Source organism: Thunnus maccoyii, chromosome 3 (assembly GCF_910596095.1).
Source record: "Thunnus maccoyii chromosome 3, fThuMac1.1, whole genome shotgun sequence".
Taxonomy (NCBI): Eukaryota; Metazoa; Chordata; class Actinopteri; order Scombriformes; family Scombridae; genus Thunnus; species Thunnus maccoyii.
This window is the reverse complement of record NC_056535.1, coordinates 29,306,916-29,334,618: the sequence shown is the minus strand read 5'-3', so window position 1 is coordinate 29,334,618 and position 27,703 is coordinate 29,306,916. Positions and strand designations below refer to the sequence as shown.

General features: G+C 39.5%; 1 protein-coding gene across 4 annotated transcripts; it reads left to right on the top strand.

The window, feature by feature from the left end:
* Positions 1-48: 48 nt before the first annotated feature.
* On the top strand, positions 49-27,603 carry kctd6a (potassium channel tetramerization domain containing 6a). 4 transcript variants are annotated; one of them, XM_042406415.1, is made up of 6 exons: positions 49-74; positions 18,373-18,481; positions 19,522-19,691; positions 23,417-23,684; positions 24,988-25,146; positions 25,498-27,603. In XM_042406415.1, the coding sequence occupies exons 2-6, from the start codon at positions 18,455-18,457 to the stop codon at positions 25,606-25,608; spliced, it is 735 nt and encodes a 244-aa protein (XP_042262349.1). In that variant the 5' UTR covers positions 49-74; positions 18,373-18,454; the 3' UTR covers positions 25,609-27,603. The 4 variants fall into 4 exon arrangements, with proteins under 4 accessions (XP_042262349.1, XP_042262350.1, XP_042262347.1 ...); XM_042406416.1 differs by lacking the exon at positions 49-74 and adding an exon at positions 10,967-11,092 and having other exon boundaries at positions 23,432-23,684; XM_042406413.1 differs by lacking the exon at positions 49-74 and adding an exon at positions 10,967-11,092.
* Positions 27,604-27,703: the final 100 nt, after the last annotated feature.

Genomic DNA, 27,703 nt, shown 5'->3' with positions numbered 1-27,703 from the left:
GTTTGCGTAGCGAGTGGGAAAGAGAGGCGGGAAAGTGACGGTGGATGCGAGCGGAGCAGAGGAAAAGGTTAACGGTAAGTTTTCAGTCTGGCAGTAAATGTACAGTACAGACTAAAGTGTAACAGTTAATAAATGCTAAAAAAAAAGTAAGGTCTGTTGATTCCCCAAGTGCTGGAACAGTGAATGGGGTTAGCTAATTAGCCCAAAGTTAGCAACGATAGGTTAGCCTAAAGGCAAAACGGAGAAATGTGAGTTAACTCTGCCCCGTTACCCGCCCAACCCACCCGCGACTAATCGATTAGTTGAAGATTATGTACGATTTCAGTTGACCAAGATTTTCTTTGGTTGACTACAGTCCTATAAAAAAGAAATCTCAAAGTAAATTAAAAAGCAGAAACAACTGAGTCACTGACAGAGAAAAGAGAAATTAAAGCCTTAAACTTTTTTTTTTATTGGCAAACTTACAAGAACCAGCGGAGATGATCTGCATCCCCACAGTCAGAAAACACATCTGTTCTCAACTCAAACACAAAAATAAAAACATTTACTAAAGAAGCTTTGAGAGAAACTCAAAAGAACAAATCCTTGTTACAAATAAAATTATATTACAGCGTCTCCTGATTCAGAAACTTTCATTGAATTTTCTGACCAGGAGAGAAAAAGTTCAGCTGAGTATTTAGTGAACACCACAGAAACGAATCACAAACTTTATTTTATGAATTTATTTCCTAATCTAGGATAAAGAACGATGTAATCTTGAACTAATTATTGGGAAAAACTTAATTCTTTAATCGTGGAATTGACTAAACTGACAAAAATATTAAGTTACACTAGTTTAGCAATAATTAGAAGTGTGCCAATTAATCATTACCTGTATTTCCACTATAATCAGTAGATTACATCGTCCTTTCTTTGAGATTATTAGGAAATTGTTCAGCAATGAAAGACCATAAAATAAAGCAAGAAAAAAAATATTAAATCAGTTTTTGAATTCAGAACATCTCAGTTCTAAGAAAAACAGAATTTGTCAAAAATTTTGACCAGATTTAACTTGAGATTTTTGATATTTTTCTTCATAAATGAATCTTAAAAGCTGTTTTTTTTAATGCTGCGTTCATGTCTTGTTGGAATTACCTGTTGTCCGACTTGTAAGTAGAGCTCAAGGCAACATCCAAGTCGCAATTTTGACTAGAAAACTCTTAATTTTTCTGGACGCTCTGATAAAATGGACTTAATAATAGTAAAGTGCTTACGGCTGCTTGATTATTCTCTCGATTAATCAAGTAGTTTGGTCCATAAAATGTCAGAAATTTGTGAAAAATGTTGATCAATCTTTCCCAAAGCCCAGGATGACGTCCCGACCAACAGTCCACAACTCAAAGATATTCAGTTTACTGTCATAGAAGACTAAAGAAACCAGTAAATATTCACATCTGAGAAGCTGGAATCAGAGAATTTAGAAGTTTTCTTCTTACAAAAATAGACTGATTCGATTAATCGATTATAAAAATGGTTGGCGATTAATGTAATAGTTGGCAACTAATCGATTAATCATTACTGTTCTAGACACCTCACGTCAAAATCTGTTGTTTACTGAATGGATATAGTGCTCACATATACCCTCACGTGACCAACTCTGCAGTCATACAACCGTCCTGAGTGCTCGGATAATTTGAACCTTTGCACGCTAGAAACACGGGAATCTTTCCCAGCAACCATCCGACAAGACATGAACACGACATAAAAGGCCTCAGCATAATTCAAACAAGCATACTGAAGCTTTGATTCTGTTCCTGTGGGTTCAGTGTGCGGCCAACAAACAGAAAAACAACAAAATTAAAACAACAAAGCAATAAATTGCAGGTCTTTTTTTTCTCAGCTGTGCTCCCTCTTGGCTCTCAGGAACCGTTAATGCACAGCGTCAGTCTATAAACAGAAGCAGCCTCAACAGTTTGAGACGTCCACCGTGTTAAAAAATAAAAATCTAAAAAAAAGAAAAGTCCTGCAAAGGAACTAAACTCCTCAACGACCTCAAGGAGCCGCAGTCACTTTTAATAAAGAAATTTCTTTTCACCTCAGCAGCTGGATAAACATGTAGAACAGATCAGACTCTCTGTAACCTTTTCTGTGGCTTTTTTCAAGGCATGTTTGGGGGTCAGACGGCCTCCCTGAAGCAAAGACTGAGCCTTTTTTCCCCCCACTTATACTTTCTAGATGTACTATTTCCCGAAAGCGGTGTTTTTCCATTCGGAAAAAAAGAATTTGGTACGAACTATCGGGAAACAATCTGAGAGTAAGAAGGAACCAGGAAATGATGCAGTAGTTTTCTAACAAAGAAGAGACGATGATGATGGATGGAGTTTATAAACAATACAAAACTGATAACATGATGAATGGAAAAACAGAGAGATTCATTAAAACCCTGGTAAATATTAATTAATGACTGGAAATTGTACTCCCAGTATTTATTTTGGCTGTATGTTTCTTTACCTGGAATTTACAACCAAACATAAACTGTAGCTGACCTGCTCCACAAACAGTAAAAGGACAGAAATTAATTGGAACAAATCAAGTGTACAAACTGAACACTGTCTCCATTTTACAGTCAGGAAATAATAAATCTTTTTTAGTTTGAGGATAAAGTTGTACTCTTGATTTTAAAAAAGTCACAATATTAAGAGAAAAAAGTCTTAATTATGAGAAAAAAAGTAATGTTAATGGGAAATAACATTACATAACATTATTATGAGGGAAAAGGTCATGTTGTGAGAATGAAGTTTACAAAAAAGATCATAATGAGTTAAAAGTTGCAGTTTTATGATGAAAAAAATCAAAATTTTTCAAGAATAAGTTGTAATATTTCGAGCTGTTATTACATGCAACTTTTTCGTCATTTATAGACACACCGTAGTGAACCAGTAAGAACTGTTTACATGTTACTTTCACCCGTAAGCAGCTTTTTACCGGAGATTTAAGGACACTGAAATGAAGCCAATTATATATGTGAGTGACATAACCAGACAGCAGCTGGAGCCCAGCAGGGACCAAAACTAAAGTTCACGTCGGGTCCAAACACATCAGATCAGACTGCACCAAGTTCAAAATAGCCTATAAACTACATAATATTTGGTGTTTTTTGCAAAATCATATGGTTCAGTTGTGTTCCTCTGATCTAATCGTACAACAAGTTCTCGAAGCATCATGACATTATTCTCAAAATATAATTAATTTTTCACATATTTTAAACTTAATTCTCATAATTTTGACTTTTTAGCTGTTAAATTCCAAACTTAATTATTCTGCATGTTTATACTGCGAAATTACAACTCTGTATTTGTAACAAAATGCCCTTATTATTAGGAAACTATGGTAACAGTAAAACAAAATGTTACAAAAAAAATATATATATATGTTGGAAGCTGCTTCCATCATACATGAGGAGGTGAAACGACAGAGGAAGTTGGTTGTCAGGTGGTAAATTTTAAGATGTTAAAAAAAAAAAAAGATCCAGCAAACCTGAGACACAACTATCAGGGGTAAAAACGATGCAGATAATCAGGTGATCGATCAGCTGTTGGTGCTTTATTGTTAATCTCAGTTTCTGTGCAGCGGTTTTGTATTTCAGCGGCTTTTCTGGGCTCAAACTGATTATTACTTTTTAAATGTCACAAAAAATAAAACATAAAACGGATCAGTTTAGTTACTAACCTCCTACAATTCCCAGAATGCCTTTCAACTCCCCCCACCCAGATATGAGGGCGGGGCCTCTGTCCTGCTCTCTGATTGGGGGCGTGGCTTGTTGCGTTATTGGGCGGAGCCTACAGAGTCTTAGGGAGCTGATAGGTCAGATCGTCCGACCTCCGAGTGTCCCTTCAGCAAGCCGAGCCTCACCACCACCACCCGCCTCTTCTTCTGCCCCGACCCGTCATCATCATCATCGTCATCATTATCATCATCATCCTCCCCCTCTCTCTCCTTCGCCTTTCGTTTCCCTCTCTCCTTCCTCTTCTCCTCCTTCCTCTGCTTCTTCGCCTTCTTCCTCCTCTTCTTTTCCATCTCAGCTTTTTCCTCCACTGCCCGATCATCCTCCTCCTCTTCTTCCTCCTGCACTCCGTCCTGCACTTCCTCCTCCTCCACTTCTTCCTCCTCTACGGCTATCTCCATTTCCGCCTCATCCTCCTCCTCCTCATCTTCTTCTTCTTTGACGTCATCATCTTCTTCTTCCTCCTCCTCCTCTTCCTCCTCCTCCTCTTCTTCTTCTTCTTCCTCCTCCTCTTCATCATCCTCCATCTCTACCTCCAGGTCTGTCATCTGATCTCCTTTCATCTGCTCTTGTTTCATCTTCATCCTCTGTCGTCCGTTCTGTGTTGACTGACAGGAGCAGAGAACAAAGTTAGAATCACAGACTGAACAGCTGCTCTGGCGCCTCCGTGTGTCTCAAACAATCATTACACAACAGTCCATTAAATAACGCTGGAAGAAGGAAAAAATTAAAGACACAACTTTGCTCAGATCTTCACCAACTGTGGGACAAAAAAAAGTTTGATCTGCAGTTCGAAAGACTTGCAGGTGTCAATAACAAATCGATCATTTAACTGTTTATGTTTTATTGTGACTAATCTCAGTTACAGCAGAGATGTAAATGTAAAGTTTGTTCCTTGAGGAGAAGTCATGTTTGTTACCTAAATCTAAAGGTTTAACTTTCTGCACAGTCAGACTCAGCTCTACATTATCAGACTTGCCTGAACTGAATTTACAGCTTAGATGAGGCTGACAGGAATTTCGTGATCAGTTTCAGAGGTATCCTGTCAGGTTTCCTGTCAGGAACTGTTCACATATGTGAAAGTTTTAAACTGACTTTAAGAGGATGTATCCTGCACATTTCACGTCTTTATTTATATGCTCGAGCTCTAACGGAATATCTCTGCATGATTTATTTATCCTTATTTATCTTATACTGGCTCTTTATGCAGCCTGTGTCTGAAACAGGCCGATTTAGCTTCTGTCTCTTTAAGCCTAACTTGTTATTCATCTTATTATCCCTAATCAAGGCTCTATGTCCACAGATGAAACACATAAATGACTCCTAAATCAGTCAACCCCTTTAATCAGTGCAAACTGTAAACTTCCCTTTCTTTTATGTTTCTTCAAGCTGTTGTTTTGTCCACATGATGTTGTAAATTGTATTTGTATCTGAAATTGGTTTAATATTGACGATTGTTTTTTAATCTTCCTTACTTCCTTCTTCTCCTGTGTGTATTTTTATTGGATTTATTCAGACATTTGACTCATGCGAACAAATTTCTGGCTGCCACCGATGTTTGTGTAACAAGTTCGTTTTGAAGTCTGCACAACCAGCACCGCTGATCTCAGCAATACTCACAGTCTTCTTGCTGCTTCGGAGCCTGTGCAGCAGTAACCTGACGGTGTCTTTGTTCTGACACAGTCCCATGGTGTTTAGGGCGTCGAGGGACGAGCCAGCGCAGCCTTGAAGCCGGAGCTCCGCCCCCAGAGCGGCCTGGAGGAAGTTGTTCTTCCAGATGTTTCTGGTGAAGAGCGGGACGGAGAGCGTCACCACGGTCCGGCGCTCCAGCAGCATCTGGGCCTGTTCCTCCGACAGCTGGCTGCCACACAAACAAACAGAACGACAGATGTTCATCAGACCCCCGACTGGTCAGATTTAGATTCACAGATCAAGGAGGACATTTTAGTAGATAATTTAAAAACTGAAATGAACCATCTGCACTTCTCTGGTTAAAGACTGATGTTGAAGCTCTGTATATTATGTGAACTGACTCAGACTTACTGGCTGCTCTTGGCGAGGGCGTTGATGTCGGGGAACAGCGAGCGGAGGCAGGTGGTAACGAGTGGAGCTTTCTCCTGGGCCCAGTTCAGACAGCGCCCCCAGGGGAAGGACGACAGTGGCTTCCTGCTTGACACCTTCTGATGGAAGGGACTGTCTGCCTGCCGCGACAGCATCTTCATCTGCACCAACACCAGGAAACACAGCATGTTGCAATTACATAAACATAAAAAAACAAGTGCTGCTTATATAAACTCAAAGAACGGGTACACAATTAAAACAATAATCAGGTTCCCAAATGAACACTGAAATAGGTTTTTCTCACATGAATTAGAAGATCTCTTCATAATGAACTTAGAATATACAGTGCTACTTGAATACTTGAATGTTTGTGAACTCTTTAGAATTTGCTCTGTTTCTGTATAAATATGACCTAAAACATGATCAGATTTTCATACAAGTCCTAAAACTAGATAAAGAGACATCAGTTCAACAAATGAGACAACCTTACACCTGTTCATTTATGTATTGAGGAAAAAGTATGTGAACCTCTGGGATTATCAATTCATTTGAAGGAGAAATTAAGGTTGGGTGTTTCAATCAATGGGATGACAATCAAGTGTGAGTCTGCTTTATTTAAAGAAGAGAAATCTGGGTCTTCATTATCAAAGTCTGAGCTTCACAACACGAGTTTGTGGAAGTGTGTCGTGACTCAAACAAAGGATTTTTCTGAGGACCTTAGAAGAAGAGTTGTTGATGCTCACCAAGCTCGAAAGGGTTACAAAACCATTTCTAAAGAGTTTGGACTCCACCAGTCGACTGTCAGGCAGATTGTGTATAAACTGAGGAGATTCAACAACACTGTTACCCTCCCCAAGAGTGGTCGACCACGAAAGATCACACCGAGAGCAGGCGTGTAATACTCACAAGGTCACAAGGGACCCCAGGGTAATGTCTAGGAAACTAAAGGCCTCTCTTGCAACAGCTACAGTCAATATTCATGAGTCCACCATCAGGAGAACATTGAACATCAATGGTGTGCATAGAAGAGTTGCAAGGAAAAACCCACTACTCTCCAAAAAGAATATTGCTGCCACCATCTATAGTTCGCTCAAGACCACATGGATAAGCTAGAAGGTGATTGGAACAATGTTCTGTGAATGGATGCATAAGAATCATATCCTATCTGTGAAACATGGTGGTGGTAGTATCATGGTTTGGGCTGCTTTGCTGCCTCTGGACCAGGACGGCTTGCAATCATTGATGGAGCTATGAATTCTGAGTTGTACCAGCAAATTCTACAGGAAAATGTCAAGGTATCCGACTGTGAACCGAAGCTCAACAGAAAGTGGGTCATACAGTAAGACAACGACCCTAAACACACAAGTCGTTCTACCAAAGAATGATTACAGCATTAAAAAGTTAATGTTTTGGAATAGCCGCGTCAAAGTCCTGACCATAATCCTGTAGAAATGCCGTGGAAAGACCTGAAGAAGGCAGTTCATACAATGAAACCCACCAACATCCCTGAGTTGAGACTGTTCTGTCAGGAGGAATGGGCTAAAATTCCTCCAAGCTGATGTGCAGAGCTGATAAACAGTTACCGGAAATGTTTGGTTGAAGTTATTGTTGCAAAAGGGGGTCACACCAGTTACTGAAAGCAAGGGTTCACAAATATGTAAGATTGGATAATTTTCCTCAATAAATAAATGAATAAGTTGAATGTTTTTGTCTCATTTGTTGAACTGATGTCTCTTTATCTAGTTTTAGGACTTGTGTGAAAATCTGATCATGTTTTGGGTCATATTTATGCAGAAATAGATAAAATTCTAAAGGGTTCACAAACTTTCAAGCGGCACTGTAAATGATAGGTGGCAAAATCCACAAGCCTTCTGTGCGAAAATGCATCTAAAAGTTTATCTGAAGCTAATATGAAGCTTCAGTCGTCCAAATGAGTTAAATCAATTAGATATCTTTCAAAGTCTTTTTGTTACTATACTTCCACCGCAGCTCAACAGGAAACACAAAGAATGTTGCAGATATCCACTTGATATGACTAACTCAGACTCCTGAAGCCTCATATAAGCGTCAGATAAACTTTTCAATGCATTTTTGTACAAAATGATTGTGTGGACACACTGTGGATTTTGGCCCCCACCACTTACACTGAAAGCACATTTGAAGGGGATCTTTTAACAGCCTCTTTCACTGTTCATATGAGCACCTGACTGTTGTTTTAAGACAGACTTGATTAATTGTGAACCTGTCCTATAAAGCAGAATATGTTTATCCTGACTAACAGGCAGAGCTTGTGTCCTCACCTCCTCTTTCAGCTGTTTGCTCCAGAACTCCATCATGGGCTTCCTGGCGCCCTTTGCAGACCAGAGCATTTTGAAAGCAGCCTTGTAGCAGGACTTGCTCACTAGCAGCGCCGCTTTGCTCTTCTTCCCCATCCTGCGGCCTTTCTTCTTCTTGTCTCTCACATCTGACTGCAGTCACCACATCAACACCAAGGACACAAACAGAAAACATTATTTAAAACTTCTTCACGTTGTCCAAAGTGTATGAAACATGATCATACTGGTGGCTTTGCATGTTTTAGGTCATTATACACAGATCACAATATTACATTGTAGTATTCTGCATTAGCATTTTTTGAGTCTATCTCTTGCACCACGTTGTTTAAGTCTGTCTCAAACAAGTCAGGTGTCCATATGAACAGTGAAAGAGGTTTTCCTCGCTGTAATCATTCCTCCTGTTCATACCGGCTATTAAAAGATCCCCTTCAAATGTGCTTTCAATGTAAGTGATGGAGACCAAAATCCACGGTGTGTCCACACAGCCATTTAGTGTAAAAATGTATTTAAAAGTTTAGCTGAAACGTATATCTGGCTTCAGCAGTCTGAGTGAGTCATATCAAGTGAATAACAGTGTTTCCCTGTTGAGCTGCGGTGTAAGTATAGAAATAAAAAGAGGAACTTTGACACTAAAAAGACTGTAACATTGACGGATATCTACTTGATTTGACTCATTTGGACGGCTGAAGCTTCATATTAGCTTAAGATAAACTTTTAAATACATTTTTGCACAGGAGGACTGTGGATTTTGTCCCCCATCACTTACATTGTAAGTGCATTATGAAGAGATCTTCTAATGGTCAGCATGAACAGGAGGAATGACTACAGCGAGGAAAACGTGTTTCAATGTTCATTTGGGCTCCTGACTGTTGTTTTAAGCCACACTTGAAATATTGTGAACCTGTGCTTTATCAGTATATCGTGATAGTAGTCACACACACCTGTTTGGTAACAGGCGGTTTCAGCCACAGAGACCGCTTCCCGGTCTGTTTACGCTTGCATTTGCTCCTGATGACCTGCGCGCAGGTCTCGCACAAGAAGGACTTGTCATGTGCAACTGCGTCCGGGAAAGCCCACTGCACAGTGTCCGGGGTGGTGAAGGTGTACACCGCCCTCCGGTTGAAGCTCCGGCCCTGCCGCTCGAACTCGGACTTACAGCAGCAACAGTTCCCGTCCTCCAGCCGTTTGGGACGCCGACGGCCGCCCCGCCCCGTGAGTTCAGGGTCTGCGGTCTTTGTAGGGTCTTCTTCCGTCCGCGGCGGCGAAGAGGCCGCTTCCACATCATTTCCACCGGGGCAGTCGACCTCCGCACCTACGGCCGGCTCGGGAAGCTCTACCGACGGGCAGGCGGTGGGTTCCACCTGCGCACTCTGCGCGGGTTCAGCCGGTGTAGTAAAGCTTTCCTGCGCGGTGACGCCGCTGTCACCGGTCGGTGGACCAGAGCAGAAAGACGCCTCCGTGCACTCAAAGTTAGTCGCAGCTGTGTGGGCATAGTCGTGCTCGTTTGGCTCGGAAGGAGGGCCAGTTTCCTCATCGTTCCCCGCGTTGGTCGCAGTGTTTTCACTCGCCATGATGGACGGATGGTCTCTGGTTTTAGTCAACAGTGGAAATACGCAGAAAGACAAACTGTGCCAGCGGTCATCGCTGTTCACACGGCGGCTAACGGGACGAGCTAACACCTCCTCAGCCCGCCGGAACCGAGCCCGGGACCTGCAGACAGACGTTTCTCCTCAGCGCATCCAGCGCCGTGTGTAGCACAGTCTGTTAAATATTAGACAGCGAAACAGAAACAAACAAAGACAGATTTTCTATAGGAGTTGCTCCGGAACAGATGGAAACACAGACTGCTGTGCCCAACAGGATGTAGCCCCAAATAAACAAAATAGTTTCCGTGTTTCTATGAGCCGATAGACTCTGGCGCCACCAGGTGCTGGGAGGCAGGTACTACATGTCTCCATAGATAGACTCCACAGATTACTATAATCAACTACTGTGCAACAGTTAATATACTAAAATATTGCATATTATTCTAGTTTACTAATATAACACATAAACAATATTGATAAATTACCATAGAAAATAGCAGTGGTGGAAAGTAACTAAGTACATTTATTTAAGTACGGTACAATTTTGCTTGAGTATTTCCATTTTATGCTACTTTATACATTCTACTCCAGTACATTTATTTGACAACTTTAGTTACTTTTCAGATTAAGATTTGATGCTATGGATAATATAACAAGCTTTTAAAATACAACACAGTTAAAGATGAAATTAGTGGTTCCCAAACTTGGGGTCACGCCCCCTAAAGGGTCACCACATAAATCTGAGGGGTTGTGAGATGACTAATGGAAGAGGAAAGAAGAAAAAACAAAGTTCTGATACACAAATCTGTTTTCAGTTTTTGGACTTTTTTTTCTAATCTTTGATTTTTTGTGAAATTTGAACATTTATTGAAATGAAACCATGTGAGAAGTTTAGAGGGAAAAATAAAGCCAAAAAGGTTGGAAACCACTGGTTTGTTAGCTTGTTATATTATCCATTGTTTCAAATCTTCATCTGAAAAATAACTAAAGTTGTCAAATAAATGTAGTGGAGTAGAAAGTACAATATTTCCCTCTGAAATGTAGTGGAGTGGAAGTATAAAGTAGCATAAAATGGAAATACTCAAGTGAAGTACAAGTACCTCAAAATTGTACTTTAACTACAGTACTTGAGTAAATGCACCCAGTGACTTTCCACCGCTGGTTTTAATTTGATTATTCACATCTTCATAGTAACAACTATTATCTTGATGAAACGTACCGGACGTGTCCTCATATTTGGTGTCTAATTTGACAGCGGTGTAAATCATGGATGAAAGCCGCTGAACAGGTGGCGTTTACCTCCACCTGTGTGTCGTGTGTAGGCAGCAGTGATGGAGCGGTTATGGGTAAGAGCGGACGGACTTTTAAGTTTAATTTAATCTTTTAAAGTCACAATGTGACGTCTTGTTTTCATACATATCACACTAAGCGCCTAAGCTAGCAGCCGTTAACCGTACGCCGATTTCTTTTTTCCTAGGGTGGTGAAGTCATGACCCGCCCTACTCTGCCTCTGATTGGCTAGTGCTCGTTGCCGTCGTTGGTTGGATTGGTTATGAGGAGTGAGATTGGTTAAGGTTAGGGTAAGAATATCAGGGTAAGCCAATCAGAGGCAGAGTAGAGCGGGTCATAACTTCGCCATCCTAGGAAACCAAATTTCACTAACCGTACGTTAGTGATGTTGTAGCTTCATTCAGATGGAGAGAAACACGCAGCAGTGTTCCGCTAATCATCACTCACAGGACACATCAGGTCAACATCACCTTCAGATGTTTCTCATGTACTCCTTCATGTATGAAATGATGTGGAAAACATTTTACAGTATGACGCAGTTCAGTCCAGTAAGTTACCACCACAAACTGCAGCCTCTGAAATGAGAGTTAAATCTGAACATGATATGAAATGTTTTATGTAGGACTGTTGGATTATTTTATTGTACAGGTCTATATTTTTTCAATTAATTGATTAATGTATGGTATATACAGTGGTGGAAAGCAACTAAGTAGGGGAGAACGGGGTAACATGAGCCACTTTTTACCTTTGATGATTTTACTGCAAAATGAAAGTGTATTTGTTTCAAATAATAGTAACTCTATATACCTCAGGTTGTTGTGTACTCATGGAAATTAAAACAAGTTATCAAATTATTATGGTTTTAGAACAAAGACCCATCAAAAAAGTTAATCCTATGGCACAATTTACCCCAAGGTAGGGGTAAAATGAGCATGGTGATGGGGTAAATTGAGCGCTCAATGGGTAAATAGTGTGACCATTAAATACTGATATAAAAATGACACAAAATCAAACAAATTTGAGAGAAAAAAAATCATACTTTTCAGTGAAATTATATGTTTGTGTCCTGTTGTTCAACATGTTACCTAAACACTTTCAGTAAAGATTAAACTGTGAGCTTTGTGTGTTAGCCACAGAAATAATATGTGTATAAATGTGCTTTTGTGTATACAGACAGGTGACAAATTAAAGGAAAAACTGGTCCAGGTCTGAATGCTTGACCCCTACAGTAAGGGGATCTGGTGGCTCTGTTATGCTGTGGGGGGCATTTTGCTGGCATGGTTTGGGTCTACTTGTCCCCTTAGAGGGAAGGGTCACTGCTAATCAATACAAAGTTGTTCTGAGTGATCACCTTTATCCTATGATGAAACATTTCTACCTTGATGGGAATTGTTTCTTCCAGGATGACTGTAGTGGAAATTTAAGATGAATTCACAGAGAGCAAGTTGTCTTTCAGAGTTTTATTGCAATATCCAGAATACATATTTGCAAGTCCAGATCTCCCAGTTTGCTAGGCTGAAGAGATATTGAATGAAGTTCAGTGTTAGTACTTGCACACACAGCCACATGCATCACAATCATCCCATATTCATCACCCTAACAGTTATTTTTAATTAATTCACTGTATCTCTAGGGAGTTTCTTTCGGTCTCCGCTCAGAATTAATAGTTGAAGGCCAAATCCTTATCTGCCTTTCCTCCCTGAACATTCCCTGTAAAGTTACAGTGACCGAATCCCACACCTTTGATAGTACCTGTTAGGAACATTTTCACACGGGAAGCAGATCATAAAGTCTATGTATATGTTTCCATTTCAATTCCCGCATTCAAAGGGCACGAGGGGTCACTGAATGCTTTGATGAGTATGAAAATGAGGTGAATCATATGCTATGGCCTTCACAGCCACCAGATCTCAACCTTTGTGAACACCTATGGGAGATTTTGAACCGATGTGTTGGACAGCGTTCTCCACCACCACCATCAAAACACCAAATGAGGGAATATCTTTTGGATTAATGGTGTTCATCCCTCCAGTAGAGTTCAGAGACTTGTAGAATCAATACCAAGGTGTATTGATGCTGTTTTGGTGGCCCAACACCTTACTAAGACACTTTATGTTGGCTTTTCCTTTAATTTGCCACCCATCTGTATGTACAGCATGTTTGTATGTGGCTTAAACTTAACATCAGTCAACAATTGGGTATTTATTCATCAACATTGTAATACTTGTAACAGTGATCAAACATTAACATGAACAGGGTCTCTAGTCTCTAGAATATCAGAAAATATTTTTGGGGGTAAATTGAGCCATTGAGTCAACTTGCCCCAACATCACTGGCACGTTTTACCCCACTATCTCCATTTTGACAAAACTGTTTCACACAGTGGCTCAGATCCACAGTTATGCTAAGTTTATGACCTTGTTTTGTAGCTTACACTGACTTAAATTAACATGTAATAATGTCCAAAACTTATCTGTTTTAATTAAGATACAAGACTGATGAATTTAGTAACATGATGAATTCACTTGGCATGACAAAAATCTTTTTTTTTTTGCTCTGTTTTGCTGACCACTCTCTCCATGTGCTTGAGTCCAAGATGGATTCAGTAATGTGAACTATACTTTCTTAATTTGTGATCACATGATTACTTTTGTTTATGGTGACCAAGATAAAGGGGGTGGCTCATTTTACCCACTGGCTCTATTTACCCCGTTCTCCCCTACATTTACTCAGGTACTGTAACTGTACTTACATTAAGTACAATTTTGAGGTACTTACCCTTCCACTACATTTAATTGAGACAATGGATAATATAACAAGCTTTTCACATACAACACATTGTTAAAGATGAAACCAGTTGTTTCCAACCTTTTTGGCTTTTGATGTCTTATAAAAAGCAGTGTGTAGTCGGGTCACATTTCAGATGTCTATGAGTTGTTAACAGCTCCACCAAATAGTTATTTTTCTCTCTAAACTTCTCACATGGTTTCATTTCAATAAATGTTCAAATGATCTAATATTTCACATATTTCACATCATTTTTTCAAAGATAAGAGAAAAAGTCCAAAAACTGAAAACAGATTTCTGTATCAGAACTTTGTTTTTTCTTCTTTCCTCTCCCATTAATCATCTCACGACCCCTCAGATTTATCTGGTGACCCTTTGGAGGGGCCTGACCCCTAGGTTGGTAAAAAACTCATAAATTAGCAAACTGTATATAAAGTAGTTCAAACTAGCTCCACCTCCAGCAGCTACAACATTAACATGCTGCTTACACACTGATGCTTCAATATTAATATTACAATGATGTCATATATAATTATATCTCAGTCAGAGGGACCAAACCACTACTTTTACTGCAATACTTTAAAGTACATTTTTCTGCTAATACTTATATACTGTTACTTAAGCTTATTTTCATGCAATACTTTTACTTGCAATGGAGTATTTTTACATTGCTGTACTGATATTTTTACTAAGGCAAAGGATCTGAATACTTATTCCACCACTGGTTATATGAAAATATTGAAAGCACAGAGATTTTGGTGGTCAAGGTCACTGTGACCTCACAAAACATGTTTTTGGCCACAACTCAAGAACTCATACGCTAATTATGACAAAGTTTCATACAAATGTCTAATAGGATAAAATGATGAAGTGATGACATTTTATATCCAAAAGGTCAAAGGTCAGCTTTACTGTGACATCTTAATGTTCTGCAGAAACACTTTTCTTGTCATCACACATCGTTTTAACAAGGCTGCTTTGACTATGGATTCACAAAGCTAACTGCTAAGCTAGGCTAAGCACGAAGCTAAGTAAACAGAGTTTACTTATTTTTACTTATGTGAATTTGATGTGATAGTAGTCACAGCTTTTAGTTTTATTTACATTATTTTAATAAGTTACGAGGCAAGCTAACTTGTGTTGTTCTGTTAGGCAGATAAAGCATGTTTTCAAAGTTAAATGTTTACATTATGTTTTATGTCTTTTTTATGTTAATAAACTATTCTAAAGTTTAACAAATGAACTCTGGTTTCTTCAAGCTTCAGTCATTATCAGGATACTCTTCAAACTGGCAGCATTATCAAATTATATATTGTGATAAATTACCATGATCGTATTTTTTGACATATTGCCCAGCCCTAATGTGAAGCATCCACATTGTAGAATCTATTTTAGCTTCTTTGCAGCAGCATCCATATCTGAAGCTTTGTCCACTGTCATGGCTACAACTTTGTGTTAAACTATCAGAATCAGCTTTAATGAAAAACATGTGAACACATACAAGCAAAATACACTTAATACCTTTTATTAAATCCCATAAATGTCTTCACCACAAATATTATATGAGTCTGGACAGATGTGAATCTAAACTGCAACTTGACTGGTTGGTGGAGGCATAAAACCACAAGGTGTATTTCTAGTTGTTAATGGGACATGACGCATAGTAAACAGTAGCAAGAGTGCATTTTTAAAACTGCAACAACCTCTTGGCCACTTGAGGGCAGCAGAAACAAGCTGTAAACTACAGTTGCAACGATAAGTCAATTAATTGATTAGTTGTGTACTATTAAATTAATTGCTTACAATTTTGATGATCAATTAATTTTTTTGAGTATTTTTTTAAGAAAAAAAGTGCAAATTCTCTTATTGTAGCATCTCAAATGTGAATATTTCTGGTTTCTTTAGTCTTCTATAACTGAATATCTTTGGGTTGAGGACTGTTTGTTGGGACAAAACAAGACATTTGAAGATCTCATTTTGGGCTCTGGGAAACAGTTATCAACATGTTTCACCAGTTTCAGACATTTCATGGACCAAACAACTTATTGATTAATCGAGAAAACAATCAGCAGATTCGATATCGATAATGAAAATAATTGTTAGTTGCAGCCCTGCTGTAAACACAACACTGACATATTATCACCTTTGACACTGATATAACAAACCTGTTAGCAAACAGTGCCCTACCTGCACACCCAGCAAATATGAAGCAACATAAGCATTAATTTGGACAGAAATATTTGTCTATTTAGCTGCAAAACAACTGCCTGCTACTGCTGAGATTGAACCAAAACAGGCTGAAAAGCTTGAGAGCTAAGAGGAACAGCAAAATCGGGGGATGATTCTCGGTGGATTGATCGCTACAAGCATCCCTTTTCGATCCCTTTGGCATCAATTTTTAACATAAAAATATGAATTATACCATCTTTATTGGTTAACAGAAAAGCTAACGAGAGGCAACTGCTTTTATTCGGTAAAGATTAAATAAGATTAAATCAATTTGATTCTCAAACAGAAACGTTAAACAATAACAAGTGCACCAACCATGTGTAAGCTAATGCACATAGGCTGCCTGGAGGGCAGTAGAGCATGTTGTCAACAAACTCTGACCTACATCCTCAGTATGGACACAGTAGGGGAGAGAGGGAGCTTGATGAGTGTCTTACAGTAAGAAAGCTGTGTCATGCAATGATAAAATATTGGGGTCACATGAATAATGTTAAATCACATTACATTTCCACCCGGCGTTGCAGGAAAAAATCACTTGTCATTGTCTGTTCCAAACAAAGAACCCTTGAGTCTGTGTCAGAGCTTCTACAGATTGAATGCTTCAGCAGCACTGAAAGTAATTAAGGCTGCAACAGCAGTACAGCTGTACAGCATTTATTTTCAATTAATCTGTAGATCGTTTTTTAAATTAACAAATAAATCGTTTATAGACCGTCAAACAATAGTGAAAAAAGCTGATCACAATTTCCCAGAGCCCAAGATGACATCTATTTAAGACCAACAGTCCAAAACCCAAAGATATTCATCACATTTGAGAAGCTGGAATTAACAAATGGAGTTTCTGATAAATTACCTAATTAATTAAAAGATTACCAAAATCGTTGTTGATTAATTTTTTGTCGAATGACTTATCATTAAAGCCACTCATTGTTACAACACTAAAACAAAATCACTGTGAAAAGTTTCACCTCAAAGGAAGCTTTTTTTAAAACAGCAATACAATTATGATATATTATTTCTTAATAATATGTAATGAATATAATGATCATTGAGGCAAAGGCTGATACTATCAATTATTTTCATTATGGATTAACCTGCCAATTATTTTTATTTATTAAATAAGACAAATCATGCTTTTTGTGATTTTTTGTTTTGTTTTGTTTTGTTATTTTTATACTGATATGATGTTGGATGTCTAAACATGGTCAAAGGTCCAAAACCTGAGGTGAACCTATGTAGAAACGCTCCTTGCAAAGTCACCTCTACTTCCTCCCCGTGATGACATCAGATTGTTCGCACATGCCCACAAACGGCCGTCCGCTCCATAGCCTTTGTTGCTAAGGTTGTTCCGTGGATTGTTTGCGTTGTCTAATTGCATATTTCGGATTGGATTCAGGCTCAAAACATGTATGGATGTATTAAGGAAGTTATCATTTTGAGTTAAGAATGAGAAGCATTAGGGGCTGAAATCTGAGTACTACTGTTTGTTTATGTAGCCTCCCGAGCTGGAGGAAGTCTGCTGAGGTTCAGCTTCAGGAAACTGACCAATCAGAACAGAGTGGGCTCATTAGGAGGGGGGACTTAAAGAGACAGGAGCTAAAACAAGGGGCTGCATAAAGAGCCAGTATAAGATATATAAGCAGTTTTTTTTTTTATTGTTAATCATGTAAAGATATTCCAGTAGAGCTCCAGAATAAGGATACAGGACCTGAAAATGTGCAGAATACGTCCCCTTTAAAATGTGGGATAGTAGTGAAAAGTACCCATCATAATATCCCAGAGCTGAAGGTGGCATATTTAATTTATTTTGTTCAATTTTATGTCTATTGAATAATCAACTAATTGTTAAAGCTCTGATGAAAGTAAATTCATCTGACTTTTATCACGATATAAATGATTTTGCTCTCCTCTAATGTTCTAAAGTCAATCGATAATGGTTTTGGAGTCAATTTGCAGCACACTGAATTAAAATTGAAACTGAGCTGCGAGGTACTGAGAGATTCATTGGTATCCACAGCTGAGTCTGATTTGTGATCTATAATTTAATCACAGCTCGTTAAAATGTTGTGTGAGTTTGATTAATCAGTCGCAGTGACGTTCATTCGTCTGTTTTAAATTTGCGTAGAAGATTCGATACAGGATTAAGAAACGAGGTCCAGAGCTCCTCCTCCTGTTTCTCATTGGCAGGCAATGTGTGGACACATCAGGGACGCAAGACTAATCAGCCAGATGATGTCTGGGCCATGAAAATGCTGCTGCATCAGCTGGCTGCTTATCTCCATGGCAACCATCTCACAAGCTGTTCATCCTCTTGTTGCAGGTGTTGGTGGAAACTGAAAAATGATCTTCCTAACAGTTTGACCTGAAGAGAAACAACGCTGACGGTCAGATCAGGGCTGCAGATGGAGAATGGAGACCTGGGACACATGGTGTGTGTGTGTGTATGTGTGTGTGTGTGTGCAAACATTTTTCAGTTCAGCCTTTGGCCAATTGAACATGTCTGACATTTGAATGATGGCACAGCTTTCATGCTGCTCTGTGTGTTTATGTACTCCTCTACATCTGTCTATCAACTGAATAGTCTTTGCTTTGGGCTGGACCTTCAAAAAGTTGTTTGAGGATTAAGGTTAGTATTAGATTAAGGTTCAGTTTAAGGATGCACCAATCTGAGTTTTTCTCTCCAGATACTCAGGCTATCTTCACATCTCATATCTACTCTTTATGTAAGGTAACATGAGGTCTGGGATGCTGTGGTATTAAAATCAGAGTTGGCAACTTGCTCTGACTTAAACGATAGGTTCACAATTTTTCAAGTCGGCCTTAAAGCAATAATCAGGTGATGAGGGACAAAATCCAGTCCTTGTTTTGTGCAAAAATGTATTGAACAGTTTACCTGAAGCTCACCGTTCACTGTAGCCCTAAAGGTGCAGTGTGTAGAATTTAGTGGCATCAAGCAGAACAGATTTAGCAGAAATGGAAAATAATATTCATTAGTATGTTTAAATTAGTGTATAATCCCATGAAAATAAGAATTGTTGTGTTTTTGTTACCTTAGAATGAGCCCTTTATATCTACATAGGGAGAGGGTCCCCTTCCACATAGCCCACCATGTTGCACCGCCATGTTTCTACAGTGGCCCAGAATGGACAAACCAAACACTGGCTGTAGAGGCCTTTTGCAAGTTTCACCACCACCGTAGGTTCTCCTACACGCTTGGAAGGGGAGGGCGTGGGTAGGGTATTCAGTTGTTTGCAATCTGCAACTTCACTGCTAGATGCCACTAAATCTTTAAGTGCCACTGGTCCTTTAAGTGTCCTTAAGTGAAATCAGCAAGAATGCTGTTCTGTACTGAATCCTCCTGTAAAGACTGTTCAGACAGAGTTCAAGTGGCCAAGTTCAAACTCCCAAGAACACTAATTCGTTCGTGGTGTACTGTGTTGTATCTGACTGCTCTTCCTGTTCTGCCCAGATGGGGGAGCCAGTGACTCTGAATGTGGGAGGCTGTGTTTACAGCACGTCTCTGTCCACGCTGCAGCGCTACCCAGACTCCATGCTGGGAGCCATGGTCAGAGGGGACCTCCCCACCGTCAGGGACACACACGGAAACTACTTCATCGACCGTGACGGCCCACTGTTTCGGTGAGTGCGTGTGTGTGTCTGTTTTTTAATAGTACAATCTGCTGCTAGCTCTTCAGATGAATAACATGTACCCTGTAGTAAACTCAGTAGCCAACATATGTTTGTACATGTTGTGTTTGGTAAGGGTCGTATCTTACACTGATGAAAGTTGAGCCAAGTCTGACAGTGAAGACCTGAGCCTGACAAACTGAGAGGTCATAAAATTGCCACCATACAAAAGATAAATCATTTTTCTTTAGGTAACAACAAAATCTTTTCTCTGCACTAATCGACATTAGCATGTCAACATGTGAAATGTAAAGCATGCTCACATGCTAACATTATGTCCTAACCTCAAATGTTATTATTATATTAAAGGGGACCTCTTATGCTTATTTCCAGCTCTATATTTTTACACTATTTTTCACTCTATTCTGATTGGCCGGCTTTCCAGAAGCCTGCTGAGGGGCAGCCATATCAGAGTTGTGTGAAGTTACTGCCAATGCAAACCCAACATTTCCTGCTTTTCATATTAAAAGCTTTTAAAGGTTCTATAAGTAGAATTGTGAAGCAATTTACATGTTGCCAATGAGTGAATGGGTAGTAATGTAACGTAAAAAATTATCTGACTGAAATTTGCTGAAACACGGTGCAAAACACAATGTTAGAGAGCGCCAAATCATAACAAAAAGTTATCTCAGGGTACTTTTCACATAGAGCAGGTCTAAACCGTACTCTGATGTCACTAATGAGAAGGAATTTCTGTTTCCTACATACAGAACCTTTAAATGACTAAACAACAGGAGACTTTTATTGTCATCGGACAATATTATTGTCTGCTAATCCTCACCGGATTAGCAGAGCTTTGTTAGTGGCGCTAAAAACTGGTCACATATGGAGATATTTTAAGCTTTTTATTCAGCAGATCAGTCAGAAATAATGCAGGGAGGAATAGTACGAGCAGAAACAGCCACAGTGATGATGATGTTTGATGAAGAGCTGCAGATGACCAGCACAACTCCAACAGGTAAACTACTTATTTTACTTTGTCATGGTATGTAGTGGAAAACCACTCACAGCATGCCAGCTTGACTCAAGTCATGGCTCAGCGTGACTACCCCCAAAACAAAGGAAAGGCGCCATAATGTTAGCGGAGCGGAGCAGTGAACTCGCACACTGTGCGTGGAGCAGATGACCATATAAATAATAATGTCAACTCGTCACACATTCCCCTAAACGACCGTCTGTTCTGTAACCTTGGTTGCCGAGGTTGTTGCTAAGGTTTTTCCATGTGTTGTTTGCGTTGTCCATTCGTATATTTCAGGTCAGAGTTCGGCTTGAACAGGTATGGATGTATTTTTTAAGTCAACATCTCAAGTAAAGACCAAAAAAAGCAGTGAAATCCTACTACTATAGTTTTTTTCATGGTTTGTTGATGTAGCCTCCTGAGCGGCTGGGAGTCTGCACTCTGTTCCAATCAGAACACAGTGCGCTCCTTGGAAGGGGGGCCTTAAATGAGAGCTAAAACAGCCTGTTTCGGACAGAGGCTGAACTGAGGGGCAGCATAAAGGGTCAGTATAAGATGAATGAACTATAAATCATGCAAAGATATTCCAGTAGAGCCCCACATTATAAATATAGACCTGGAAATGTGCATGACACGTCCACTTGAAAGCTCAAAGAACAGCAGGGTCTAACAAAGGACAGCTCAGACTGACAAGTCTGACAATGTGGAGCTGAACCTGACAAGTTGGGTCTGAGAGGTCAAAAATGGCCACCCTACAGAGGACAGCCACCAGGTGTTTTCCTGTGAGCTGCCATCCTGAGTCTGTTTCCTGGAAGGGTCTCAGTCTCCTGATGTGGCCTCTTTCACATATGATCTTCTGCCTCTAATTACTCCTTGTCTGGCTGCTTGTTTGGGACCAGTTTGCCACTGGAGACCATACCAGGAGCTAAATGCTAAATGCTAACACTGCTATAAGACAGTGCTTTTATCTACACAGACTGATTACATATAAAGGAGTTAAAAGATGAGTCTGGTGATGTTCTATATTTTTCTTACTGTCAACAAATCCCATGTGCAGTATTGCATATGTAAACCTGATATATATTATTCCTCTGTGCTGTAGAGCTCCATTGTTGTCAAAAAACTATTAAAAACACATTAATGAACCTCACTGTTGCACTAATATGTTCCTTCATTACTGCAAACATACACACGGTAGCTTATTTGAGTTAAACACACAAACCTTCCTGCAGCCAGAAATACTCACTAGAGCACCAAATGTGTATTAATCTGCCACTGAAAATAGTCCAACAAATGCTCTTTTTCCTCCTGTTTGTTTTCCAGCTGTTTGAGGAAATGACTCAGCCTTTTTAAAAAATTATCTGGCATGATCCATTTTTAAATATTTACATCTTCAGAAGGAACCAATCAGCTTGGGGCTGAGTGCCTCAGAGGAGGTAGGAATGTCAGAGAGTATTGAGAGACGGACTAATACCCTGTTGATTTTGGTCGTTCATGGGATTTGTTGACATTAAAGGTGCAATATGTAAGAATTATGTAAGAATTTCAGTTTAAAACATTCAAAAAGACCTTCTTCGACTTTCTCAGTTGCCTATAACAGCCTGTGGACTGATTTCTATGTAAAGGACTCAGGACGGTTTTGCAGGGAAAATCCAAAGGATGTGACGTATATGTGCACTCCCGGGTACCTTGCCTTTCTCCCATCCTCCTACAGTGCCAACAGGATGCAACACCAGTTAATGTTAGTTTAGAAATGGTGTCTGATAACATCCAACCCCGAGCTGGCTTTCTTCCTATTGGACAGATAAGCTAACATTACTGCAAAACATGTGAAATATATTCATGGATGTATAAAGAGAACTGGATACAGCGTCGGAGGCGGGGCCCCGCTCATTCTTACGAAAGTTGCTCAGTGGCGCATGAAGCCAAAAAAATTGACTTCCCGGTATGAAAGTACCCGGATCTTCCGCATTATGCGGCCCATAGAGCATGCGCACTAGTGACTTTCGCTGGCCGAGTCGGCTACTTCCGGTTTAGCCCTCTGGCTAACTTGAATGGGGATAAAACAATTCAATCATGCGGCTCTTCTAGGCTTTTGAAATGTGATCGGACCAAACGGATTTAATTCTGATAGCAAGACAAGTCATTTCGCAGGGGTTGTGACGCTCAGAAAAATGTATCCGCTGATTTACAGACTGCACACAATGTAAGTCTATGGGATAAAGTCTTTTTGGGCCAGTGTACATCACGTGACGTTGTAATTACACGGTTTGGCCGCTATGTCAAATTGGCTTCAAAGCCTGGCACTCTTCCTGTATCCAGTTCTCTTTATACATCCATGAATATATTGTGATATTGTAGTTTTAGCTGGATAATGTTAGTGCCGCTGCTCATGAGTGCAAGCAACAGGATGCTGACTACAGGTCACTTAACAGCCACTGGTGTCATTAATAAGAAAGAATTTCTGGTTCTTACATATTGCATCTTTAATGAAGATATAGAATAACACTAGCCTTTTCATTTACGAGAGAACTGAATCAAATTTTGAGATTTAAAAAGTCAAAGGTCAGAAGAAAGTGAAACACACTTTTCTCACCCTGATCTAGTTGGTAGCAGTATGAATGTATAGCACCTCTCTCGCCTCCTGTCCTCAGTTTCACTGGTAGCTCAGAGTTTTACAGAATCATCAGCTCAGCAGTCTGGTCTGATCCTGTCTCAGTTTCTGCTGTTTCAGCTACATCCTCAACTTCCTGCGCACGTCAGAGCTGACGCTGCCGTGCGACTTCAAGGAGACCGAGCTGCTCAGGAAGGAGGCTGACTTCTATCAAATCGAGCCCCTGATTCAGTGCCTGGGAGACCCCAAACCCCATCTGCCCTACCCCACCGAAACCTATGAGGAGGTGGTGGAGCTTTCCAGCACCAGGAAGCTGTCCAAGTACTCCAACCCTGTCGCAGTCATCATCACCCAGCTCACCATCACCACCAAGGTCAGTGGGAACAGCTGTGGTTCGGGTCTTATCGACACGTCGTGGCAGAATATTCTGCGATACAAAGACATGATGATATGTATTATCTTATTTTCCTCCAGATCCTCCTGTCTGCTTCTCTCTCTGTATCTTCCCTGTACATCCATAAGTCAGAAAGCTCAGAATAACCACAACTTTCACTCTCTCGTTTTTTAAAAAGAATTGTTCTTTGTATGTGTGCTGCTCAGCATTTGCATTCATGTAGCCTCCAAATATCACTTTACATTGTAATTAAATAACATCATAACTGCATTGTACTGTAAATCAGATAATTTGATTGACAGAGAAACATAGATTTTTACATAAAAATATATATAAGTATACATAAATATATACTTAAATCTTTGTTTTGGGAAGCGATGAAGCAGCTGGTTGAAACTTGTAGTTAAAGTAATTGAAGAACTCTTGTAAATTTCTATCCTCGTTCATTCTCTTGCATTTTTTGTAAAAAATTTTTACCACTTTGGAGTTTCAAGATAGGATTGGGCAACATGACGATATATGCTCTCTCTTTAATACAGTTATTTCTGGTTTTATTAGTCTGTTGTGGGCAATATTACAAATCAATATTGGATTTTTATATATATTTATATGGATTTTTACATTAATGTGATGAAGCACCTTGACTTGTAAGGTATTTCATTTGGTGGTTTAGCCAAAGACAGACTGTCTGTTTATTTTGTCCATAAACATTTGATTTTTCAGAAAAGTTACTGTATTATGATATATACTGATATCATCGTTAAAAGAAACAAACTCAAATAACTGTGATAGATGATTTTATCTAAATCACCCAATCCCAGTCCAAGATAGAACCTTGTGAAAAACTGATATCAATCAATTATAACATACTAATACTGAAAATACTTTGGCACTTTTTTGCTTAAAGAATAAACAAAAGGATGTCTTTACCCTCATAGATTATTTTCAGTGCATCAAGCCATGTGTTAACAATCATTACACTTGTAGGATGGTGGTAACAATAATAGTGGTCTATATACTAAGTAAGTAACTGGAATTTATTCAGGAAAGTCCCATGTTGATTGCGATCTCATTGTTAAGGGAGAACTGAGTACATAAAAAAATATATTTCCATAATTTAAAAAATACTGTATTATATGATAACAAAGATTAATAATATATGTTTGAACATTTAAAAAACAGCAAGGTATATAAAACAAAACCATAATCAATAAGACATAGAAAAGACTAATAAAGTACATTTTATATAAGTAGTCACATGACTCGTTCTCTCTGTCTTTAGGTCCATGCTGTGTTGCAGTCCATCTCCAGCAGTTTCACAAAGTGGAACAAACACATGATGGACACCAGAGACTACCAGATGTCCTTCACCTTTGGACCATGTGACCACCAACAGGAAGTCAGCCTGCGTGTCCACTTGCTCGACTTTATCTCCAAAGCTGTACGTGGCCTTTATTTCATCTTCATCATGTGTAGAAACGCAATGCAAGAAATTTGTCAGTACTGAGGAATATACAAACAACTTGTCACTGATGGATGATTTTTTTTTAGCTTGTGTTCAATATTGCAGTGTTTATTTTGTGGAAAACATGAAGGCAGATGTGTCATCATGCACATGTGTGTTGCATATGTGCAGCAAATAAAATCCACAAGTCTTTTCAAGTTCAAAATAGATCGGTCACCATGAATAAGTTGTCTGTCTGACATTGTAGTTTTTTAAATCATGTCTGACAGCAAAAGTTGAATTTGTGTACGTGTGATGACTCAGTTTGTCTGTGTCATTATTTTTCAGGGTTTCGGGATACGGAACACACGTGTTCACCACATGAGCGAACGAGCCAATGAAAACACAGTTGAACACCACTGGACGTTCTGCCGACAAGCACGCAAAGTCGATGACTGACGGATGAACTCGTAGATGGAGTTACTGACAGACAGAAGATGTTATCAGAGTGTCTGCATAGAGACAGACAGACTTGTTGGTGTTTTGTTCATAATGTGCTAATGTTTTGTATGACGTGTATTGTCTGAAACATTCCTGCTGTTTACTTGGAGATAAAGCACAAGGTGCAGTCACATTAAGGCTAGCACGTTAGCCGCATGTCGTACATTAGTATTAGACTTTTACGTATGTTGCCTTCGCTTTATCATATACACAATATGGACAAAAATATGTGGACACCATCCACATACTTTAATGTAATTTTTTGGCATTTTTGCCTTTATTGGACAGTGGACAATGAAGGAAATAGGGAGAGAGAGATAGGTATGACATGCAACAAGCGTCCCTGGCTGGAATAGAACCAGGGATATTTTGGTTACGTGGTATGTGCAATAACCATTCGACTATCGATGCACTCCTTCAGTGTACTTTTGATCTGGGTCTGTTTTTCCTGGTTGGTCTAGTCCTTTTGGTTGCAATGAAGGGAAATCTTAATTCTACAGCATACTGAAAAATGTTATTTTGGGCAACAGTATGCATTCAGTTTTGTGGCAACAGTTTGGATAAGGCCCTTTCATGCTTCAGTTAAGTTCATAAAGAAATGGTTTTCCCACTTTGGTGGGAAGGAACTTGACTGGCCTAAACAGAGTCCTGACTTCAACTGGAAAACCGACTACGAGCCAGGCCTTATCACCCAACATCATTGGCCAACCTCTTTAATGCTCATGTGGCTGAATGGGAGCAAATCCCTGCAGCCAGGTTCCTACATGTGGTGGAAAGCCTAAAACCAGGAGTGGAGGCTGTTATAGTAGCAGATTAATGACCATAGTACTGGAATCACATGTTCAAACATCACATAATGTCCAGCTGTCTGCATACTTTCGGCCATATAGTGTATGTTACTTGCATATCTGGCCTGTATCAGTAGTATAAGAAATCTGTTCAGTGACTAGGACTCAATATTAACTGCAAAGTAAGCAATCTGAAACATATTGTCACGTGATTTTGTTTGACTCAGTTCTCCTTTAGTAATTGTTCTGTGGCCCCACAGAGAGTTCTCACCAACTCTGCAGCTCTGCTGAGCTTTTTAGCCTTTTTTAGGCACATTTACTGTTTTGGCTCAATCTCAGTGTTTCCAGCAGCAGCAGGCAGCTGTTTTTTTCAGTAAACAAACTCTGATAAATCCAGTGTACACTACCTGCCCAGCACCAAACTGCAGACAAGACAAAGTTGGAGAATAACTGGTGAAGAAAGTTAACAAACCAACCAGTTAGTCTTCATCTTTGAAGTCTTTTCTCTTGTAAAACTGAAAAATATTGTTTGAAAACACTTTGTGTCACTTGCCCACAGAATATTTTTTAAAAAGGCTGCCTCACACTTTCCAATGGTCTTGGTATCCAAAATGGCGATGATGGTAACATAACACAGGCAGCTCTGTAAGATACCCAGCCATTATACATCATATCTGTGTACCTGACAAGGTGGAAAGCCAAAACATCAGTTCAGAACTGGAGTGGAATGTATTTTTTAAATGATTGTAGGAAATATTAGTAATTAATATCAGGAGTAGTTTTTAGCGATGCTAGCAGTGCATGTGGTTCTGTAAGGACCTTAGCCTCAGTCAGTCTTTTAGTCTGAAGGTTCATATCTGTGGTTCTGAGCAACAACTTGCTGTTGCCATGAAATTTGGTACTGGTTGATTCTTGGTCCCCAGATGATGAATCTTTGGTGACCTTCTGACCTCTCATCTAGCTCTACTAGCTGCTCAAAACATCCACTTGTCCTGTTTAGTTAATGACAGAAAACTAATGACTGAATTCCTATTAGCCTCAGCTACTTTGAGATTAATGCTAGTGTGCCACCACAGTAAACATGCTAAGTCTTAGTATGTTATTATGCTAACTCTATACATGTTTGCACAAATGTTCCAAAATAAATGCAATATGGAACAATCCCTTACTGGCCCCAAATGCAACTCTGTCCTGTTCTCCTTCCCTGCTCGTTGACGTAGCCGCATCCTGTTTACTAAGTACTCCTCTCAGCAATCAATGTCAGG